The sequence below is a fragment of the Euprymna scolopes genome, chromosome 36 (assembly GCF_053919585.1).
Source record: "Euprymna scolopes isolate OS-2025 chromosome 36, ASM5391958v1, whole genome shotgun sequence".
Taxonomy (NCBI): Eukaryota; Metazoa; Mollusca; class Cephalopoda; order Sepiida; family Sepiolidae; genus Euprymna; species Euprymna scolopes.
Genome location: NC_136517.1, coordinates 94,784,577 through 94,809,416, shown reverse-complemented (window position 1 = coordinate 94,809,416; position 24,840 = coordinate 94,784,577). Strand labels below are relative to the sequence as shown.

At 34.9% G+C, this 24,840-nt stretch overlaps 1 protein-coding gene across 6 annotated transcripts in view; it reads left to right on the top strand.

The window, feature by feature from the left end:
* The window catches only part of LOC145260687 (3-oxo-5-alpha-steroid 4-dehydrogenase 1-like), a 53,595-nt gene that overhangs the window by 21,628 nt on the left and 7,127 nt on the right, over window positions 1-24,840 (top strand). For 3 of the 6 annotated variants that reach the window (XM_080119077.1, XM_080119072.1, XM_080119076.1), the window contains 4 exons: window positions 891-992; window positions 7,123-7,273; window positions 12,129-12,216; window positions 15,326-15,735. In XM_080119077.1, coding sequence (XP_079975203.1) covers window positions 891-992; window positions 7,123-7,273; window positions 12,129-12,195 — 320 coding nt within the window. In that variant the 3' untranslated portion in view covers window positions 12,196-12,216; window positions 15,326-15,735. Of the gene's footprint in view, window positions 1-890; window positions 993-7,122; window positions 7,274-12,128; window positions 12,217-14,307; window positions 14,530-15,325; window positions 15,736-24,840 lie in introns of those variants that run through there. The other 3 variants (XM_080119074.1, XM_080119075.1, XM_080119073.1) reach the window with 2 other exon arrangements.

Here is a 24,840-nt window from a genome sequence, read left to right as displayed (position 1 = left end):
AAAACTATTCTAACCAGATAAAGATCCATAAAAGAACGATCCGTAAAAAAATCCAATCATTTGAAACCCCTCGCGCTGGTCTGTGACTTTTAGTTTCGGGGAGATAGTTTGAAAATGTGGAGACACACAGACAGACAGACATATGTCCTTTTATATATTAGACTTCCCTTAGTCTGTCTGTTTCTCAGAAACTACTGAGATAATTTGGCTGAAATTTTGTATGGACCTTTATTATTGTAAATGTGTAGCGAACTAAGTATTATGGTATCCATTCGATGCACAGAGATTAATAGGAATTAACATTAAGTGCAAAAATCAGCACAAATTTAATCATATTCAGCAATGAATTTCACATAACTCGCTTTAAGTCAACGGGCTATAACTTTTGCCCATTTTTAACCAGTCTACTTTTGTAATATAATGATTTTCTTTTTCAATGGACCATAAGGGAGTAAAAAAACAAAAACAATTAAGAACAATTCAAATTCTTTTTCGACAAACAATAAAAAAAAGTTAAAAAAAAAAACAGTTAAAAACACTTCAAATCATTTTTCAATGAACAATAAAAAATTATCTTTAAAAAAAAGAAGTTTGAAGTGTTCAGTTAATTTGCCATGCATTTTATCACTGGGGTCTTATATGACGAAAAATACAAGTTTCCAATAGAAACAAAATAAAAAAGAAAAAATTATTTATTTTTTAAAAAATATTTTTTATTAATATTAAAACGGGATCGTACATTTCTTTTTATTTCAAACAGTTTTTTTTTTTATCAAGATGTCCGGGCTATCATAGTTGTTTTTTTCATTGGAATTTTATCGAGATGTCCACTTTATCGTATTCGTTTTTTCATTGGAATGCCATAAATTTTGTTCTTTCTTTTTCCACAGGTTGCCTCTTGTTTTTCATCGGAATGGCAATAAATATTCACTCAGATCATATTCTTCGAAATTTGAGAAAACCTGGAGAGAAAGATTACAAGATTCCACAAGGTATATTTTGTCGAATCCGCAAAACGGAAACCAACTTTTAATGAAATTCTTCCACTTCATTACCACTCGAGGGATCCGTGGAAATTCACACCATGTTCTCATAAAATCATTGAAGTTAAGCAATGTTGAGCTTGGTCAGTACTGGATGGGTGGTCATTTGGGTAATCCCAGGCGCTGTATGTAGGACATCGACACCGCCTTGCAAGAAATGTAAAAACCTAACATCGTCGTCTATAATATAGATCTCACCTGTCTGTTTAAATGTATGTATGTATGTATGTATGTATGTATGTATGCCTAAAACTTTCAGCAGAGGCGACAGATTTTCACGAGATCAGTATCGTTTTGAAGCTCGACCCTTCGGACGATAAATATTGAAAAATTGGCTAAAAACATTAATTCCTTCACCCTCAACCGGGCACTTTTTTACAGGGGGGGGGGTCACTTTTTTTGCGTCGCCATTTTTGCAAGTCCTTGTATCGGTTGGGATTGATTTTGCTTAATTTCCATGTTCCGAACTTTCAGTCGCGTCATGGAGTAGGGGTAAGACATAAGGTTTTCTTTCACTTTCTTTTCCGCCTTTGCGTCACGGGTTCATACCTGCCTGCCTCCTACCACTTTTTTCTTTTTGCTCAGCACACACCTCCAAACACCCAGGCAATACCGGGCACCTAGGCTAATCTATAATATAAATCTCACCTGTCTGATTAAGTGTATGTATGTATGTCTCGCAAAAACTTTCGACAGAGGCAAGGCTGGTATCATTTTGAAGCTTGACGCCTTGGATGACAAATATAAAAAAAATTGGCCAAAAACATTAATTTCTTGACCCTAAACTCAGCCATTTTGTACAAGGAGGGGTCGATTTTTTTTCGCTGATATTTTAGCAAGTCATCGTTGCTGTTGGATTGACTTTGGTAAATTTCAACGCTTTTGACTTCCGGTTGCGTCATGGAGACATCGGCTAAGACGTCAGATTTTCTTTTCCATCTTCGCATCATGGGTTCAAGCCTGCTTGCCTGCCTACTACCACTTTTCTTTTTGCCCAACGCACATCTCCAAACACCCAGGCAATGCCAGGCACTCAGGCTAGTCTCCTCCATAGGGATATGCGACTGGGAACTGCTTGTGAACTCCATGCTCCCAAAAGGAAGCTATTTAACCAGCCTAGTACAATACACTCATCAGTAAAAGTCTGTTGTTTGCTTCAAATACTCAACATTAGCGAATGAAGTTGTTTATTTTTTTTAATTTATTTTTTACAGTGCAAGATTTATTTGTTCGTAAAGAGAGAAAAAAAGAGATTGAATTTAAAGTATGAATAGGAATGGAATGTTGTGGGGCAGATTTTTTGTTTACAAGGGAGTCTCACCCCCTTATCAAAATCTGAAGGCCTAGCAAGAATAAGTGATCACTGAAACAACAGTGTAGTAATCGTTTATCATCATCATCATCATGACGGGCTCCTTGCCCGGACCAATGTGACTCTTCCTCTCCAGAGTTTCCTGTCTTACATCACCTGCCTCAGATCTTCAGGTTCACAGTTGGTGTCGTGTGCTATTTGTTAGATGTACGTGGATCTAGGTCGTCCTTTGCTTCCGTGCCGTGGAGTCCATAACAATACATCACTCACCAATTCATGCTTGATCCTCAGACAATGACCGGAAAATCGTAGACGTCTTTCTCTGATGGTATTAGATATGGCAGGTAGGTTGCCATAAAGTTGCTGCTTCATAGGATGATTTTGCCAAGATATATTTAATATTGTTCTTAGCATACGGGTGTATGTGCCGTCTACAGGGTGGTCAAAAAGTCAGGTAACATGTTAAAGGTAGAAAAAACAATATGATCCATTATAATCTCTATTCGTTTAATATTATTTGTTTAAATATTTGAGTGTAATATATAAACTACCCCTCCTGATTTCTGGCTTTGGGGCTATGTAAAGGATAGCGTTTATGGCAAGAAGCCTGATACAATAGCGTCTTTAAAGTTATTTATTGAAGAGGAGATTGCGCGGATATCAGCTGACATGATTACACGTGTTACACAATCAGTGGTTAATCGCTTCCAGCGATTGATAGAGAAATGGACGACAATTAACAAAATAAACATATTTCATGTTTGTTTCATTTTATATTTCAATGTATGGTACTTAAATATACGTGTATTGCTAATATCCTTTTTCTTTAAAATGTTACCTGACTTTTTGACCACCCTGTAGTTTTCTTTCCAATCTTTTGGTGAGTGTCCAGGTTGTAGCACCATAAACAAGGACAGACTCTACCACTGCGCTGAAGAACTGCCTTTTCAGTTTGTCAGCCAGTCTCGAAGTCGATACTGAATGTAGACCATCCAATGCGGTCCATGCTTTTGAGATGCGAATTCCAATATCTCTCTCTGTGGAAACTATGTTGCTGCCCAGATACGTAAACTCAGCGACTTCTTTCAGTGTTGATCCAACCAAAGCCCTGATATCTCCCTTCACATTGAAAGTCATAAACTTTGTCTTATCCGCATTTATGTGGAAACTAATGTCATTTGCAGACTTTTCTAGCTTACGTAACAGTGTTTGCGCATCAGCAGTGTTGTTCGCGTAATCGTTAGTAGTGGAAATTAAGTATAATTTAATTATTTAAAGCAATGACTCACCAAGAACTTGTTTACATTGGACTTGAAGACAACTATGTTGTAGTCAGCTGGAAAGCAAGCCAGTGTAACAGTTCCACAGTCGGACAGTTCTAGGAAAAAAGCTTTGTTCATGAAATTTGCATTTAAATTTATGAACAGACATAGAGTGAGGGAAATTAGTGGTATTGGTTGTAGCTAGACGAGTGAGTATTGTTAAAGTTTGGCAAGTGGGGACCATAGATTGAGACTCAGATGAGCATTGCCATGAAAATGATAGAGCAGTGACAGGCTCACGTCTCTTCTGGGGAATAAAGGTTTCAGGAAAGAGAAAAAATTACCAGGTTTCGAAGCTAACCCTGAACTGTATCCGAGCAGGATAGGGTGCTCTGAGCAACTCCTACTCAGATGTGGCAAAAGTATTCCATTTTAGGATGTATTTGGCTCTTATGCAGGTAAATGGTTTGCATCGGGAGTGATATACCTTCTGGAGTGATGGAATGATGCAACCATTTTTCCGACGACCTTAGCAACAGATTTGATATAAATATAAATATGGTCGTCTTCAAGTCCAATGTAAACAAGTTCTTGATGAGCCGTTTCCCTTAAGTAATTTACCAAATTTACACTAGTAACAATTACTACGATATTGTCTCATTGACTTCTTTGTAAAAAAGAAATTAAAAAAAAAAAAAGTCTTCTATTTCAGGTTAGGAGTGAAAGTCAGACTCAGAAGTTTGTCAAAGCAGAAAGCTACTTTGAGACGAGAGCCATTCATATCGATTGGTGTCAAGTGGGGATCAGAGCGTTGGTGATGAAAAGATAAAAGCTTGGTTTTTGATGCGTTAAAATTAACCAACTTTTGCCCCATTGCAACACGTACTTAAGGTAAAAAACAAAAAAAAACTTAACGTGTGCGCAATCTCGTGAATCAGATCGGAAAAAATATTTGAATAAAATACTCCACCGAATTCAATTCCCTATGTAATGAAATTTACGTTAAAACTGTAGCGTACGTAATCGGTATGAGAAATCAGTAATTGTGACTAAAACCAGACCCTAACATGCAAACCTGCGTGTCAATTGAAGTATGGAAAAAAAAAAAAAATGGAAAATATCTTAACAGATAATCTTTCAGAATTTAATTCAGATTTTCGTGATATCTCATCAATCATGGATTGGGCGCGACCGGCAATCATTGGATTAAGCCAAGCGCAGTAACAGACACAAACTAATTTCAAAACAAACAAACAAACAAACCGAAAAAAAATAAAAATAGATTAAATCAAAATAGCAAAAACCTACTGTATAATGAGTGAATGTAAATGTTTTGTTTATTTTTTTATTTTTATTTTTTATTTTTTTCAATTTATTTTTTTTTTTTTCAATTTTTTTTTTTTTTTTTTTTTTTCATTTTTTTTTTTTTTTAGGAAAGATGAATGTTTTATTTTGAACTGTAAATTGTTAGTTTTTCTTTTTCAAGATTTTTGGACCTGGCATAAAATACGCTTAAATATGATATTTTGATTTGTCCAGATTTTGAATATATTAGAGAGTCGTGATTTCAAAAGTAAAAAAAAAAAGTACTTGGGTGCCATCAGCAAGAATCAAAACCGAAACTGTCACATTCAAAGTTGGTGACATTACTACTGTACCAAGGTGACACGTATATAAACCAATTAAAAATAAACTAAGATGAATGTACAAAATGTTTAACGATTTTTTTTCAATTTGGACCTATTTTTGACCCTTAAAAATAATTTTAACCAGCTAAAATGACATGCAGAAGTTCAAGTGCTGCCCAACTCCCAACATAGTACTCCTGTAGCTTATGTCCCTGATAGTAGGTCCTGGATATAACCTTAAACTATATCCAGTGGTGAGGCCCCAGCTTGCGGGCTTTGGGGAGTGTGGAGCCACCCTTTAATTACCATTGCTCCCAGGTCCACTCTGACCCGGAGTGGTAGTACCTGTTAGGGTCCCAACTATGGGTTAAATAGAAACCGACTTGAAAACAACAAATATATTCTATTAAAAAATTTTTCTTCAAAATAACTGGATTCAGCATTAAATTACCCGAAAAGGGTTGATATGCCGTAAAATAAAAAACAACCAACCAACCCTGATAGTAGCCGACATCAAAGTGGCAATTCTGTAATTAAAAAAAAAAAAAAATTTAAACTCGAAAAAGAACAACCTGTAAAAAATCCAATCATTTGAGGCTCCTAGCGCCGCTCTGCGACTTATAGTTTCGGAGGAAATAGTTTGAAAATATGGAACCCGACAGACCGATCAACATAACCGTTTATATATCAGATTATCTATACTAGCAGGATCTGTGGAAATTCAGTAACAGCATCTTTCATCTGTAAAATATTGCTGCTGGGCATTTTGTGGATGTTCAGCGTGAATCAAGATCCCGCGATATTATTGTAACCATTTTATTAAAACTATAAAAGTTTTTATCTAAGTAATCTGGTTAACGTAGTGTCAGAATATCTGATTGTTACAGTTTATCTCCAATGTCCTTATAGGAGTCTGTGACATATTTCCATTGTATGGACACCTGATGTGAACGGAAACCCCATATCGTTATACCATCTTTAGAGAGAACAGATACTAGATCCTAGCCAGAAGCTCAAGAAGGCATATTCTAGTTTCATGTATGGCCCAAAAGCGACATCATTTAAAAAAATTTTTTTTACATTATTGATCGGGAGATCCTATTTATTAAAAAGGAGGATAGAAGGTGATACCATACTATAAACATTAAATTAGAGTAAATTATTATAGGAGTAAATTATTATAGGTGCAACAGGGCTTATGAAGAAGAACCTTAAGTCCTACCTAACTAATAGTCCTGGTGAACCAAGTGCAAAAGAGATCCAGACAATTGTACTTAAGGGAACAGCGAGGATACTAAAAAGAGCTCTCGGTTGGTTTCAATAAAAAAGCAGGGCAATGTTGGCAGCTGATTTGGCTGCCTCATACCCAACATTGCAATCTTCAAAGGAAGAAAATTTAAAAAAAAAAAAAAGTATTGTTACCACATCTGGGCTGGTGCACCAAACCTTAGTCTCTGTGTATTGGATAGGATGCAAAAACAAATTTACCATAAAATAAGAGTCACTTTGTGTGTGTGTGTATGTGTGCGTGAGAGAACAGATACTAGATCCTAGCCAGAAGCTCAAGAAGGCATATTTTAGTTTCATGTATGGCCCAAAAGCAACATCACTTAAAAAATTTTTTTTTTACATTCATTGATCGGGAGATCCTATTTATTAAAAAGGGAGGAATAGAAGGTAATAACATACTATAAACATTAAATTATCTATGTACGAATTTAAATATTCATAGTATGCTATCACCTTCTATTCCTCCCTTTTTAATAAATAGGATCTCCCGATCAAATAATTTATAATCTGGAAACTGTGACACTTATGTACGTGCATTAAAAGTACTACCATATTAAAATATAAATATCTTTTGTATTCCTTCCAAGGTGGCTTCTTCGAATACGTCTCTAGTGCCAATTTCTTTGGTGAAATTCTAGAATGGTTTGGTTACGCCTTAGCCTGTTGGTCTCTTCCCGCCGCGTCCTTTGCATTCTGTTCGCTTTTCATACTCGGAGCACGAGGCTACACTCACCATCAGTAAGTAAAGATGACTTGTTTTCTTCTTCGCATTGTTTTCTCGACTGGTGCTACCAGATCAGGCTGTCTGAAGATATCAACTTTCTGACTTAAAATGTGCCAAACATTGATGCTTTTGTTTTTTTTTTCTTTTCCCCATTGTAAAACTCAATCATGTTCTGCAAAGCCAAAAACAAAACAAAAGCACAAATTTTCCTCTGCAAAAAACACTATGAATAAATATTCAAAGATATAGAAAACTTGAAGCATGCAAATTTTTTTTTTTTTTTTTTTTTTTTTTTTTTTTTTTTTTTTTTCAAAATTACTGGATTCAACATTCGTATTATTTGGATTCATCGGGCTACTGTTCTCATCTTGCGGAAACCGGTGTGTCAATGTGACGATGCCTTATGAAGCACATTGGAAAGTGTGAGTCATCTAGTATCAAATTACAAGGTTCTTTTAGAGGACAGCTACTACACAGCGAGACATGATGGAGTATGTAAGTATCTCCACTGGACCATCTGTAAAAAAATGAAACATTCAGTGTAGCAGCAAATCCTGGGAACATCAACCTGAAAGAACAGTTGGAAATGACTTATATACCATACATTAGGATCATGTAATCCCTACAGCAAACCCACATTGAAAATGCTGCTGTGAAACCTGACATAGTTATATGGAATAAGTGAGAGAGAGTTGCAACCTTGGTTGAAGTGAGTGTCTCTAATGATGGAGGTCTGAACAGAGGTGAAAGAGAGAAACAGACCAAATACCAAGGTCTCATGTACGATATGAAAAGAAACTGGAATCTTAGGGAGATATCAATCATACCAGTTATTATAGGTGCAACAGGGCTTATGAAGAAGAACCTGAAGTTCTACCTAACTAATATCCCTGGTGAACCAAGTGCAAAAGAGATCCAGACAATTGCACTTGAGGGAACAGGGAGGATACTAAAAAGAGCTCTCGGTTGGTTTCAATAAAAAGCAGGGAAATGTTGGCAGCTGGTTTGGCTGTCCCATACCCAGCATTACAATTTTCAAAGGAAGAAAATTAAAAAAAAAAAAAAAAAAAAAAAATTAAAAAAAGTATTGTTGCTACATCTGGGCTGGTGCACCAAACCTTAGTCTCTGCGTATTGGACATGGTGCAAAAACAAATTTACTATTATATAAAAGTCGCTTTGTGTGTGTGTGTGTGTGTGTGTGTGTGTGTGTGTGTGTGTGTGAGAGTGAGAGAGAAAGAGTTTCTTCCTCATAGGTTCCGAAATGGCTGAGCCTCCCTTTAGCAAATTTCACACAGAGCTAATTTATATGTCTGGCAGTGTTCTGAGATTTAAAAAAAAAATTTTTTTTTTTATTTTTTTTTTACAGAAATTCATCTGATAAGTATTGAAAATCAAAAATAAATACACATTGGACTTCATGATTTTGTAAATATCTCCATTGGAAAATCTGTGGATAGGTGCACCTTGACAGGTCGTCGAATATCTGGGAACATGAACCACCACCAATAACATCAATCGGAAAAATGACAGTGTTCGATGAGAAAAACATACAAGCGGGCAGATACAAAAAAGACAAGACCATTAAACTAGACATTAGAATATGGAACAAGCCTAAATGACTATGGCCTTCATAGAGTTGAACGGGGGGAAAAAAACTATCAAGACCTAAAAAAATAATTTTAAAACAACATGGCCGGTTGTGATCGGAGCAATTGGCCTAATGAAAATAAATCTTAAGAAATATTTGGAAACAATCCCAGGAAAACCAAACTGTAAGGAAATACAATAGGCAACCATAAAGGGAACACCGTCTATCCTTAAAAGAGCCCTCGGATATAAATCAAAATCAAGTGTTAGCTCCAGGAGGGATTAGCCCCTTCATCTTTTGAAACTAACTGAAGAAAGACATTTCTGAATTTTTGAGATGAGGATTGGTTATTCGTATTATTTGGATTCATCAGACTACTGTTCTCATTTTGAGTGTGATTTTTCACAACTTTTCCGTCGATGTAACCTCTGACCTTCTTTAGGTGTATCTTGTCGAACTTGTGAATTTGGACAGAATTTCGAAGGAACACTTTTACTTCATGGGGGTAGCATGCTCTTGTTCCATCAGCCATGACTGGATCAAGGTCCTAAGTAATTTGCAATTGTATTTTTCGAGCGCCCGCACTGAGGATTGAACCTTCAACCTTCAGGAGAATATCACTTTTACAATTGATTTTTCCAAGTACTCTAACCACTGCGCTATGGGTCCTTGCCGAGTTAGGCAGAAAAATTCCAGAGTTTGACAAGATACACATGAAGAAGGTCGGAGGTTACAAGTCCTTACAGAGTGGTTAGGATACTTAGACAAATCAATTGTAAAAGTGATATCCTCTTGAAGAGGAGAGGCCCCGTGTTTTGACAAGCTTCTGGGTTCGACCTTTACTCCTGATCTGAAATGGAACACGTACATCAAGTCTGTTGCCAAGGTCGCTGGAAAGATGGTGGGATCCTTCTACCGCTCCAGAAGATATCTCCCTACTGATGCAATTCTCTATCTATATAAAAGCCAAGTACGTCCAAGGATGGAATACTGCTGCCATATCTGGGCAGGAGCTGCTAAAAACAGCCTATCCTGCCTTGACAGAGTACAAAATAGACTTCGTGGCTTAGTGGGGGATGCCCTTTTCTCTACCTTGCAACCTCTCTCCCACAGAAGAGACGTTGCGAGCCTATCCTTGTTTTATCGTTATTTCCATGGCAGGTGCTCGTCTGAACTCCAATCTCTGGTCCCCCCTCGCCAATCTTTCACGAAAAACACCCGTCTAGTCGAATCCACTGTGAAAAATTTCCCCCACTCTTTATCTGTGCCTAAATCAAAACGTGGATTCCATGAACAAAGCTTCTTTCTTAGAACTGCACGCCTGTGGAACTCTGTTCCGTCTACCTGCTTCCCACCTGACTACAACTTGGATGTCTTCAAGTCCAACGTTTACAAATTCCTAATGAACCGCCCCCTTAAGTAAACACTTCACCAAATCTCCAGACTAACGTAATGTACTTGCAATAACCCTTATCCCTGAGTGGCTTCCGGGCCTTGATAAGTGATGACCACTGTGTAAAAAAAAAAAAAAAAAAAAAGGTTGAAGGTTCAATTCTCAGTGTGGGTATCCTAAAAAAAATAATTGTGAATTACTTAGGATCTACCCCAATGGAGTAAATAAAGAGTTCCGTTTGAATTTCTGTCCATATTCCAAAGTTTGAACAAATACACCTGAAGAAGGCTGGAGCTAACACCGACTGAAACGTTGTGAAAATCACACTCAAGATGAGAACAGTAGTCTGACGAATCCAAATATTATGAATAACCAATCCTCATCTCAAAAATTCAGAAATAGATTCGACATATTCAAATAAAGGCTAAAATCATCGTAGTATTCTTTGGGCAAATATCAGACTTGTGAAATGAGATTTTTTCCTGAGTAAGCCAAGGGCCTCCGTTACCCGGAGGAACATAAGTGAACTGCTTTGCTTGCAAGTCATCAGAAAAACTGCCTCCTCAGATATCCAACCCCAACTGACTGCCAAAGGGCCAGGTCTTACTGTCTTCCTTTCCCATCTCCTGGAATCTTGTCATCCCTAACCAGAAATCTTAGACCCTGGCCGTTGTTAGTGGTCACCATTCGATATTCACTGAAGATAACAGTTAAACAGTGTCCATTCAGAGAGACTGATCTGCAGATCATTTTGGGTATTACTATTATGGGGACTTACCCATTCACTCGTAATGGACTCTTCTAACCTTCATAAAGAAACCCTGAGTTTAAGACTCTCATGGGGGAAATATCGCAACCTTGTGCAAGACTACAAAGTCGGAAATATCAACAACTTTTCTTTGTATTCACTTTCTTGTATAATATATTCTTTTCTATAAACCTGTTCTTCATGTTTTTGTTTATAACTCTTTTCCAAGGGCCCAATTATTTATCTCATTTAATGAAATATTCATTTTATTTCAAACAAAAAAATATCTCTTGAGTAGATGGACTTCAACCAGAGATATTTTCAAATCTATATGTCCCTCTTCTTTTGGCAAGCATCTATCATTCCCATCCCTCCAAAAAAAAACACACTGTTTACCCCTTCTCACCTCCTTGAATCTTTTTACCTCTTTTTTGACCTTTGTAAGTGGTCACTATTCGACCACCCAGAAGCTGACCATTTGAGATATCCACTGGATTCCATAGCTATCTCAAGTTGCTTTCACTCTGAACCTCATTTAATGAAATTCTTATTGGTTCCCCAAAAAGGGATTGGATCTAGTAATTTAATCCTGTTTGTCCATTCATTTATTCATACTTTTGTCAATAACCATGTCTTGAATTTTTAAAAATTTATACAAACATTAGTCATGGTGAAAGAAATTTTTGCCAGAACAGATTTTCAGGGATAACTCTTGTTACCTGCCTAGGGGCCATTATAGGAATAAAATTGCCCCTAAATCATGCATCCTTTTGCACTTTTCTCAATAACCACACCTTGAATTTAAAAAAAAAAAAAAATTTGCACAAACATTAGTCATGGTGAAAGTAAATTTTTCACTTGTGGAGTGGGAAACCTACATACTCGACTTGTTTTATTTCAAGCAAAATAATATCACTGTGGCTGCATTTTCAATTTTCTGTACCCCCCCCACCACCACCACCACCGTTTTCCTTTGGCCAAATATCTGCTATGCCGCACTGAAATGCTAGAATAATAATCCGAATTATACAAATTATCACCCACCATCTCAAAAGTTGTGAAACATTAAATTATGTTGTTTCCAATTAACTCGGTTTTATAACTTTTTTTTTTTTTTTTTTTTTTTGTGAAATTTCAGATTTTATTTGAAGAAATTTGAGAACTATCCACCTGATCGAAAAGCTGTGATTCCTTTCGTCTTTTGAAGACGGAAATATTTTCTTTTGGTATGTTTAAATCTTTCAGTTTGAAATGATTATGGAAAATTGTGTAGAATTTTGATTAAAAATATAAATCCGTTTCATCAAATTTTCATGGTTCTCCATTGGTTGAATGTATTTTACACTTTTAATGAGAAATGGTGAACTGACTTATCTCCCGTGTTTTCCCTTTTATGGAGAATTAAAAACATTCAATAAAACTGATTTCTATTTATTTACCGACAATTATCCTCATCTTCGTAGTTTCAGCCAACTATTCCTCTGGCCTTCACCAGATGGTTAACCACGACAGGCAGTGGATAGAGACGTTGAATCACTATGATTCCAGGTGAACATTGTCTGAAGATAGCGGTTTCAATCTTACTCAAAGCTGGTCAGAGGTTTAGTTGGCCAAAACGTGGTGAGACGACAACTATGGAAGGCAGTAATTACTAAGGTAGAGTTAAGAGATTCAGCAATCTTATCCCGTCGCGGTTAACCACCTGACGAAGGCCGGAGGAATAGTTGGCCGAAACAGCGTGAAACAACAACTATAAAGATGAGGATAACAGTCCGCAAAAAAATAAATAAATATACAAATTACTCATCTCAAAGGACTCTGATAATAAAATGAAATTGATTTCTATTTTTAATTAAAATATTAGATAATTTTTCATAATTTTTGGTGTGGATGCTTAATTTTGGCTGATACATAAGTATATCAAAAGTTTTTTTTATTAATTTGGAACTGCCATTTTTCACGTGTGTATAGCTTTGATCCTTTCAAAACAATCAATTCGCATCTTGTTTGGGAGGTAGATTGTTCTTGTATTAATAGTCTTTTATTTTTAGATCATTACATAAAAGTTGCTTCATGCATGTTTGGCCAATGAAAACTAATGATGTTGCTTCCATTTCTATCATTTTTAGTCCCCAGATTTATTGGAGAGGGACCTATGTTTTCAGTGGCGTCCGTGTTTCCATGCATCCATTAGTCCGGACGATTGCCAAATAACCGTCAATTAGTTTTTCCTGAAATTTTGCCACAAATTGTATTTCATTAAATAGATGTGCACAGTAAAAAAATATTTTTTTTGCGAAAATTCCCGATGCGTCCCCAGGGGCTCAAAAGAGGTCAAAAATGCCCTCAAATGGCCAAAAATGACACGTTTTGCCCCGTAACTTTTGATCTATCCATTAGATTTAAACTGAAACTTGGCCAAAATGTGGAGCCCATTGTTCTTAATATAAATCCAGTATGGGTGACCCTGGCAAAATTCTGATTCATGTCCCTGGGAACTTTTAGAGCTAAAACCGCCCCTTTTTTTTCATATTTCTCAACAAAAACTTGATATGTCTTAATATACAGTGGCTTTTCACAGTAGTCAACTCAAATATAGATGTGCTAAGGCCTGAAACTGCACCGTTATCCATTTACACTGGGATTCGGCATCCTCAGGGGCTCAAAAGAGGTCAAAAATGCCCTAAAATGGCGAAAAATGACACTTTTTGCCCCATAGCATTAGATTTTAGTGAAACTTGGCCAAAATGTCGAGGCCATTGTTATTAATATAAATTCAGTATGGGTGACCCCTAGCAAAATTCTGGTTTGTATCCCTCTGGGACTTTTATAAAGGCTAAAAAACATGCCTTTTTGGAGCTCTTTTTTCATATTACTCCAAAAAATGTATGTCTATATAGTGGTTTTCCATGGTGCTGAATTCAAATATGCATGTTTTAAGGCGTGAAACTACAGTTTATCCATTTTCACTGGGATTCAGCTCAAAAGGGGTCATAAATCCGCCAAAATTGCAAAAATTGACACTTTTTACCCTCACAACTTTTGCCTCATCCATTAGATTTTGGCTTTTCACACTTTCTCACATTCATTATTTTTTTTGTGACGCCATCTCACATGCAGTACTAGAGGGGGACCATGCATGCACAGTTTTTTTTTTTTTTTTTTTTTTTTTTAAGTCTGTCAATATGTATGAGGTGCCTCCAGTAAGTTTCCAGACTTTTTATACAGGCATTTAAAATTGTTGTAGACTCTTGAAAATTCAGTATGTTATTGCGATACATCTTACGAGATGATTGACCATTTTTTTATGATTTCAGGTTCAAATGAACAGCTACAGGAGGAATTGAAATACACCCTACTATAGCCTGATTATCACAGCTGGTGAATTTCAAAACTGCAATCTGGACGTGAGGACACTTTAGAAAAACGATATGCAATAAAATTCTGTTTTAAACTTTAAAAAAATGCCACAGAAACGTAAGGAATGCTTCAGATTGCCCATATATAAAAGTCTGGAAATTTATTGAAGGCACCTCATACTTCTGTTTTTTTTTGGTTTTTTTTTAAGCCGTTAATATGTAATTATGATCAGAATATTTTTCATAAGAAAAAAAATATATAGAAAAGATGGGGAATTTCATGTTTGCACAAAATAAAAACATTCTCAAAAACATTTTTTTAAATCTGAAAAGAAAAAAAAATACAACATAAAAAGCTATTTTAAAGAATAAAAGGTATTTTTGAAGGCTTACAATGCAGGAATATACAGTCGTTATGAGCAAATAAATAATTCAATAATTTTTTTTTTTTTTATTTATATATCTACCTGAATTTTTTTTTTTTCCGGGTAATAACCCATCATCAGTGGAAAAACAAATCCTATCTCTAGGCTGTAAAGTGGCTGTTTTAAAATTTTTCCACTGATGATGGGTTATTACCTGAAAGGACTTTTGGAATAAATACTATCCACAGTTGAAAAAAAAAAAAGTTATTGAATTATTTATTTTTTTATTTATCTGTTCCATCCACAGTTGAAAAAAAAAAAATTCAGGTAAATAAAAAAAATATATAAAAAAAAATTGACTTATTTATTGATTTATTTTTCTGCTCATAACAACAGTAAATTCCTGCATTGTAAGCCTACCATATACATATACATATATATATATATATATATATATAACATTTTTACATCTTTAAAAAAGTTTCATTACAACACTTCATACAAATCATTAAATATTTTTAACAGCATTTTTATTACATTTAGAATTCATTTCACAAACAAAACAAATTTCTCTGTCATTTCTGAATTTCAAGATGTAATTCCATTTGTAGACTAGCAAGGATACCCGGCGTTGTTTTGGATTGGCAGGTGACCCCGGAAAGAGAACCATTTGATGGCTTGCACATACACAAATAGATTCCATGTGTGGAATTTGGGATTTTCCACCATTGTCTATTAGAATGCATAATTTGACCCAGAAATATGTGGGAGGATATCAGTCAACGGATTCGAGACAATGGGAAATATTAAACATTCTAGGGGAAAAGAATGTTTATACAAATCGTCACAAACAGAAAGCGGGGCAGTCAGGCAAAGAGAGAGAACAAGCTGACACATTTTCTTCCTTACCAATATCCACACCAACCACATGTGTCTTCAGAGATGTCAAAACACCAGGTTTAATTTTAAATCCAAAACTGTTTGTCGGTGTGAAATAAAAAGCAATATATTATTTCGTAGATCAGCCGTGTTGTGTTTTTTACTCGTCATCAGTGTGTATATATCGTAGACCAGTGACAAAAGTACTTTTATCACTTTATCTCTCTTCACTCCAGCCCATTCCTTTCTCTGAAGAGTCACACACATACACAACTATATATAGATTTCTCCCGGAATGAATCAACATAAGGGAAATAATTTCTTGATAAAAAAATTAGTTACTTCCCTTAAATACAAAACTGTAAAAAAGGAAATCTGCACAAGTTTAAGGTCAAAGAATGAATAAACTTTTTTTGATTCTTGTTCAGAATTACCCCTATAAATTATAAAATAAAATCTAATAAGAATTATAAATAAAAATCTGTACAATGTACACACACATGAGAAAAGAAATATACTCCAAAAATCATGTGAATTGATCAAGGTTCATTTTATGTAGAAAATCTAATGAGAATTAGTAGGCATTACAAAAATATTTTGCAAGTTGCAGTTATCGAAAAAAAAAAAAACACAAAAAAAAACTAACGTAAGGCAAACGAACGATGTTAAATGTAAAAATCGAAAAAAGAAAACAGAAAAACGAACACGTGAAAAATGGCTTAAATAAGCCTGTTTTCGATATTAAAATTTTAAAAAATCGGTAGGTACCTGGGTGTTTTTGGGTGTGTGGTCGGGGGTGGATAATCAAAATAAAAAAAAAAGAAGAAAAACGAATGTTACGTGAAAAATGGCTTAAATAACACTGGTTCAATATTTAAATTTAAAAAATCGAAAAAAAAAAAAAAAGACATCTCGCACCACGATTCGAACCCAAAACATGTAGATAACGAACCAACGCGCTAACCAACTGAGCTAACGCGACATACATGAAATTTAGTCGGTCTTTCAACTATTTAAAGTAAATCAGGCCATGATGTCATCTGACACGTGTAGAACCGGTCGTCGTCACGAGAGGACCGTTTTTGTTGCCCCCCCCTGTCGAAAATTGTTGATTTCGGAGTGAAAAAAATGAACATTTTTGGCCAATTTTTCGAGTGAAGGATGGCGCTTCAATATGATACCGAGTTTGTGAATTTTCGTCGTGTCTGTCAAAAGTTTTTAGCGGACACACATACAAACATGCATACACACATTTTTGCTTTTATATTTATAGACTAGCAGGGATTGGGTGTACCAGGTGTTTTTGGGTGTGTGTGGTGGGAAAATCCGCGACCCATGTGGAAAGCTTTTGCGAGACATACAAACACACATACATACATACATACATACAAACACACACATTTTCACTTTTATATTTATAGAAGATTGATTGGAATTTGTTAAGGGATCGATTGATTCTTGCAATTATTATGGCAAGAAAAAACTCGTACAAAAATAAAATTTACAAAAAATTTATTCAATTTAAATGAAAACATTTTTTTTTTTCCACTTAAGTGATAATATGCCTTGTTTGGACTGAACCAAATTAAATTACAAAATTTTTAATCCGCATAATGTTAACAGGTTTTGTGAAGATGATTCCCCCCCACCCCATGCAAAAAAGAGAAAAACAATTTATACTTATTCATAAAGTATAGCAGTTCAAAATTAAATATCAGGAAAACTTATAGGAGTTGTGGTTGAAGGCTATTTCAATGCGGTTCATTGGAAACGCTGTGGCATAAGTTAGCATATAAAAGAATAATGACAATATTAGAAGGAATTTTCAATTATATTACGTTTATTTACCAACATAATGTGTCATACAAGATGGTAAGTGTTGATATCCCTAATTTTCGAGTGGAATCTCTTCTTTGGGGAGAAATTAAAAAGAAATATATATATACTGTTACGCGAGGCTTTCCTTTGTTTTATTTATTTGATTTCGTTATTTCTGGAAGTCAATGTCACAGACTGGCTGTCAAATCAATTTCCAGGCTACGAGTTGTGATGGATATTAAGTATTATTGAAGCTTTTTTTTTATGTATGTATATAAAAGATACTACTCCGGAAAATTAGAGACACCAACACCTACAATCTTGTACGACACATTAAGTTGATTAATAACTTAATATAGTTAAAAAAAAAATTAATATGTTTATTTACCAGCATATTTGAAACATACCTCAAAATTGTTGAAAATTCTAATATTGTCGTTCTTTTATATGCCAACTCGTGTCCATGTTTCCTACGAACCACATTGATATAGCCTTCAAAGAAAATTCCTTTTACCCTACACACAATGCTTCAAGCAAATTACAACATACTTATCAGTAATAAAAAAAATAAATAAAAAGAATTGTGTACATCAAAAATTACGGAAAATCATTGGGTAGAATTTGAATAAAAAATAAAATTTACTGTTTGGAGACCATGAACTCTGAATGACATTCACATCTAGTCAGTAGATTTTCTTCTCTCTTCTAATATGAAGACCCCATGTGATCTTGTAATTCATTCTCCATTGACTTAGAATAGTAAATTAAGATTGATTTTATTTTTTACTAGTGGGGGTGCCCGGCGTTGCCCAGGTGTTTGTAGATGTAAAAAAAAAAAAAAAATTTTGGTAGGGTGATAGGCTCTAAACCGAAGCCTTGAGGTGAAGTCAGAAAAGAAAGCCTGCTAACTTACCACGACGCTAAGATGGCGTAGACGTGGTGATGGTTGAAATTAAACGTTTTAAAAAAAAAAAAAAAGCAGGTGCTTAATGAACGTCAACGCGTGCTTTTCTAGGTCAAACATCACACCATCGAGAAATGAAATCAGCGCGAATTTTGTAACAAAAGATAGAGACAACTTCGTTTTGTAAATCAGAGATATTATAATCTAGGGAGTATATAAAAAAAGTTGTAAGAATTAGTGACCCCCCCTCCCCCTAAAAAAAAAAAGTGCACACACAATTTTGCTCCGATAACTTACCACGACACTGAGAAGTGATAATGGTTGAAATTAAACGTTTAAAAAAGCAGGTGGTTAAACTAACGTCAACGCGTGGTTTTCCAGGTCAAACATCGCGCCATAGAGAAATGAATTTTGTAACATAAAAGTTGCTGAAATAAAGATAGAGACGACCTCGTTTTGTAAATCGGAGATATTATAATCCGGGGAGTATATAAAAAGTTGTACAAATGAGTGACCCCCCCCCACTCCCGCCCGAAAAAAGCCTTTGGCGGACATACAAAAAAAAAAAAAAAAAAAACGAACACACAAACATTTTCGCTTTTCTATTATAGATTTAAATTCTACTTGATAATTTTCCATAATTTTTGGTGTCCACTTATTTTTCAATGTTAAGTATTTATTTGCTTCCCCACGAAAGCAAATTAGACACAAGGTTATTTTTTTTTTTTAATGGGAGGGGCACTCTGGCAGTGTCCAAATAAATAGTAATTGCTTGATATGAAGGGCCCCCCCCCCCAACATTGACCAGACCTAATTGACTTCAAAACGCCCCGGCCTGGAGGGCTAGGCGTTTGTGTTACCTATGCCAGGTATATGAAGTAAATCGGAGATATTATAATCCAGGGAGTATATAAAAAGTTGTACAAATAAGTGACCCCCCCCCACTCCCGCCCGGTATATTAAGTATATCCATAAGTTTTCCTGTTATTTTATTTTGAACCGACAGATTTTGCTCGCGTCTAAATATAAATAAGCACCAAGTATTTTTTTTTCTTTTTTAAGTTACATCTCATTCAAATTCACTGGTTCTCTGAATCGAAGATAAAGAGTAAGAAAGGCACAAGCCGAGGAGCATGAGAGGGTTCATACAAACTTGAAAAGTTCTTGAATTTTGACTTTTGCCTTGAAAAGGCTTTATTCCTATTACCTTGAAAATCAGTCGTCATTAGAGAGTCCTGTCAGTGCAAGGAAACTTTGCTTTAGACTAAGAGTCATTTATAGATTTTTATTTATTTATTTTTTTTTTTGTTACAAGGTGTTCACCACTTATCAAGGCCCGGAAGCCACTCAGGGATAAGAGTTATTGTAAGTACAGTACGTTAGTATGGATATTTAAAGTGTCTACTTAAGGGGGCGGTTCATCAGGAATTTGTTTATGTTGGACTTGAAGACATCCGAGTTATAGTCAGGAGGGAAGCAGGCAGACGGAACAGAGTTCCACAGGCGTGCAGTTCTAAGAAAGAAGCTTTTTTTGCTCTCATAATTTAATTTGGACAGCGGGTAGTAGCGGCCGCTTTCAATCAAAACGACTCCCTCTCTCTCAAAAAAAAAAAAAAAAAAAAAAAAAAAAAAACTTTCTTTGCCCGGATAGGACTCTCCAAGAGCGAATACCCCCCCCCTTCCCTAAAAAAAAAAAAAATAACCAAAAATGAGGTTGGCAGTAATCTTGATTGGAAACTTAAAAGCCGTAAAAAGAGTTAATATTTAAGGTGAAATAAAAATCATTTAAAACTACTTAAAAACACAAAAAAACATTAAAAAAAACATTAAAAAAAAATGCAAGTTGCAAAGTAACTTTTATTGGCTATGGTAACATTTGTTGTATATTTGATTTTTTTACCACTTTTTCAAATCACTGTAGATTGTAAAACAAACTCAAAATTTTGTTTTGAAAACACTTAAATGATTTCTGAAGACGGCCTTGAAAAACTTTAAAAAGCCTTGAAGTCCTTGAAAATGAACAGTGAAAACCCTGGGGTTAAAACAACCACCTTTTAAACAAGTGTGTCTTTTTTGAGTCAGAACACAATCCATCTATTGTAAACAATTCATCAAACACAAGTTGCTATTTATTCATAGCTGTGGAGTTCAGTGTTTTTAGTCATCAAGGTAAATGCAATTTGGCGATTCCATAGTCTGTAAAAGCATCCATTATTTGTGGATGCCTTGAAAGGATGATGAATTAGGATGTTCAAAGTTAACGTCTATTAGGATGTTGTCATACAATTGCTTTTTTTTTTTTTTTTTTTTTTTTTTTACTACTAAACTGACATATAAGTTAAAAAGAAAAAAAAAGACAAATTTCACCTTTTATCCAAGAAGTGTAGCCATTTCGAAATTTCACTTTTTGAAATAATCTTTAAAAAAAAAAAAGCTAAATTAAAAAAATTTGGCCTAAAAATGTTGCCGTCTTTCTAAAAAAAAAAAAAAAGGTGATCGATTTACTGTAACATTGCATTAGAAACTGAGCACCCCTTACAAATATTTAAATATTGACTTTTTTTTACATTTTTTTTTTTTTTTTTTCATTTTTTATAATCTGGTAGACTAGTGTCCATTCGGTAATAATCTGATGAAGAAAAAAAAAAAAAAAAAAAAAGCGGGTGAGGGGGCAAGATTATTCAGGTATGCCTAAATTAAAAAAAATAAAAAATGTTCTTTGCTTTGTCATGCTTAACCCATGGTACAGATAGTGTAACCATATTTCAGCAACCTCTGTATTCTTCAGCGATATCTACAGTTAGTCATGAAGATGAAAGCGTCTTTCAAATATTGCACCAACTGTCTGATGCATATTAGCAACATTGATGTCTCAGTTTTCCGTTTATCACGTTGACACACTGGTTCTTGGCAGATCACCGAAGTTAAGCAACATCGAGCCTGGCCAATAGCAGATGGGTGACCATTTGGGAAGGCGAGGCGCTGTATGTACCGCAAGGTAAAATACCAGGTTGGGAAACTGGCGTGGTCTATCCTTCTCTCGAGGGTAGATGGGCCTCACTTAAGTCGTGGTAGGCAACCCATCATTGGGAACCCTGACAAAACATCAAGTATTCTGCTACAGACAAGAATTGAATTACACTACAAACTCGTGTCATGAGTTCAATCTCTGCTGCGGTCACATCTTACATTACGTTTGGTATATTGTGAAAATCTAGATCGAAATGGTACAATTTCATCTATTATTCAATATAGTTGAAGTTGTATGTTTGAGACGGACAGTGAGAGCTGCTGATTGGTTGGGCCTGTGTGCTTTATTGAACAGGACTTACTATTTTACCCATAGCTGGAGAGAGTGAGTTCATACCTTTACCTTTAACAGTTTTTATTTTTGGTTAACAAAGTTTCATACTTGCACTTTTTATCATTGAATTTCTTGGTAGATATGGCAGTTTGAAAAGCGAAATTCATAAGAAAGAGAATGTTTTGTTGTTTTTTTTTTTTTTTATTTATGTTTTTTTATTTATTCATATCGAGGATGACAAAGGAAGTGCTTATGGTGAGGTGGAGGGGGGGGGGGTGGAACTGAATCCAGTACGGGTCACAGCAATTTGAAAACGGGGGGGGGGGGGGGAAAGAAAAAAAAAAAAGAAAATTGTGTTTTAAACAATTTTTGAATGATAAACATTTAATTTTTTTTTTTGTATATTGAATGGCCCTTGTTTCCAGGTTTTTCCCAGATTTTGGTAAACAAAGTTTGGAATTGAGAAAAACTTAAATCTCATAAAAAATTAATGATTTATTCTTTTCATTTAAATAAACAACAATACTTCAAGATTCACAAAGATCACATGTACGCACATATCTTGCTATAAATGCTCTACCTTTCATAGTATTGGGCACTTTTAAATTCAGTTCATACTGTTCACCAAATTGAACACAACCAAATTTGGTGGCCGATTATATAATGTTTATAAAAACTGACAATATGAAAAACAAGTTATTAAAAAAATAACAAATTGTTTGGTTTTTACGATATTATTCACACATTTTATGTTTGGTCGAGTTTCAAACCACAACATGAAAACACTCACCACGTCTAACAACACTGAAGAACTGTGATACAGCAACAATGACATTTTACAATTTATATATGAGAGAGAATCCTTATGGGACTTTTCATTATTTTATTAAAATAAAAAAAAAGTTTTGGTAGGTAAGTATGAGGATCGAACCCGAACCTTGAGGCAAAGTTGGAAATTAAAGTGTGAAAAAGAAAAACGTTCGACGTTAACCGTTGCGCCACCGCGACATACTGACAGAAACACATTTGAATTTATTTAATTACTTAAATTGGCAGGTGCACGTTTTAATGACTTAATGAGGTCAACTTTTGACTACGAGGTAGCATTTCATTTAGTACGGGAATGCTTTTTTTTTCCCCCCAAGACGTTGGGGGTAGGGGGAAACATTATAGGAAAAGGCCATGCGGCAAGCGAAAACTGTTGAATATTTATCTTCCCGAAGTCGAGCAAATTAAATAGACAGGCGAGCTCCGTTGTTAACTTTGAGATATTACGATTTATATGTGATATAAAAAGTTTTAAAAAGTTGTTAGGCGACCGACCGCTTCTCTGAAAAAAGCCTTTCTTGGACATACACAAAAGGCGAACATACATTTTCGCTTTTATATATATAGATATATATATATATATTTTAATGACATCGAATTTCTTTATAGAAAGATCTGTTTCATTTTGCGTAGACAATTTCCGGTCACAGTAATACGAGCTTTCACGCATGAAATATTATGCATGGTTTGTTTTTATATTAGTTTTTTTTTTACATATCCAATTTTTTTTTTTTATTTGGCAATTTATAACTACAATAAATTGCGGTTTCACATAATGCCTTAACTAGCAAATTCTAGCATTGCTACAAATATAATTTGCTGATTTCTTTATGTCCTCTGATGAGAAGGATAGCAAGAATAGCATTATTTGAAACTCTGTGGAGTCAGGACTTTGTAAATTGTTTTTTGGAGTATTCAGTCGAACAATAAATTTTGATTGTAAAGTTCAACTTACAGTTTCAATTTTCTTTCTCTTATATATATATATATATATATTATTTTGCCCTATATATTTTTTTCGCGCCTTTATCATTTCCCGTCTGGGTCATTTTGACATTTGTTTCTCTATTTTATATTTAACTCTATCACCATTAAATTTTTTTTTCTCCTCTTTTTCTTTCCTGATCTTTCTTATTTATATTTATGTCTCGGAAGTAGAGTGAAAAGCATATCTTATTTTTTCTTTTATTACTATTGTTGGAATCTTCTTTTTTCCTTGTACACATTTTTGTGAATTATTCCATGGATTTCTGCCTTTGGATTATTATGGACCATCTTCCTATTACGGGATTTCCTTGGTTTTTACTTGTGCAAATGGAAATTTAATTAACTTTCTTGAAGTTATATATTTGGATTTTACCGTCACTGGATTATTTATCTTCCACCAGACTATCCATTCACGTGTAATCACCTTTTTCTTCACCATATTCCCTCTGCTTCACTTTTTTGTTATCAAGTAAGATCTTTGACTTACTTGTTGTTTCATCAAATACTTTTGCATGCAAAATCCGATCTCGCATTTTGCTAATTCCTACCCTCTGATGATAAGGAAAGTATTTTTTCGAAACTCCGCGGATTAAGGACTATCCATTTATCTAGTGTTTCCTTTTCAGATTAAATATGTTTTTAACTCATTTCAAAGTGTTTTAATAACTGTTTGCTCGTATATATATATATATATACACACACACACATATATATATACATATACACATACACACCTGAAGCCGGGCACTCCTGCTAGTATAACAATAGAAGATGAAATGAAGATACATCAGAGTTCACTCAAGGAAGCAACACATCCGTCTTGGTCTGATATTGAGTTTATGTGCCATCTCGATCACAGACTGAAGTAATATATCTCGATCTTTATTTATTCAGATTTAAAGTCATCCTTCTGTCGGCCAGTGTCGGTCTCCTTCTCATTCTCGCGTCGTTCAACTGAAGCATTGTGGAATTTCTCTGAGCTCCTGGGAGAGTGCAGCAGGGGATCGCAGAGAACGGAGGAAGATGCGTTTTCTATGGACCAAAGAATTTGCACATAACTGCCTTCGTCATACGGACGCTCTTCATGCAAAACAAGAAAAATGCACAAAAAAAAAAAAAAAAAAAAAATGAATTTGTATGCCACTGTGGTTTCAAATCATGCAACAAAGCAGGGTTATCTGTTCACTCGAGAAGGCATCTTTGACTGACGAGCATATGCAAGTTCACCATCTGCGGAGGAGTGTGGCGGTGTTCTGGAAGATTGTAATTATGCGTGTGGTGTCACAGAGTTTAGAAGATTGCATACTTAACCCTCATTTATCGTCTTTGATCAGAGAATCCACCATATATATATATATATATATATATATATATATCTATATCATAATAAAATTCTGAAGTTGTGC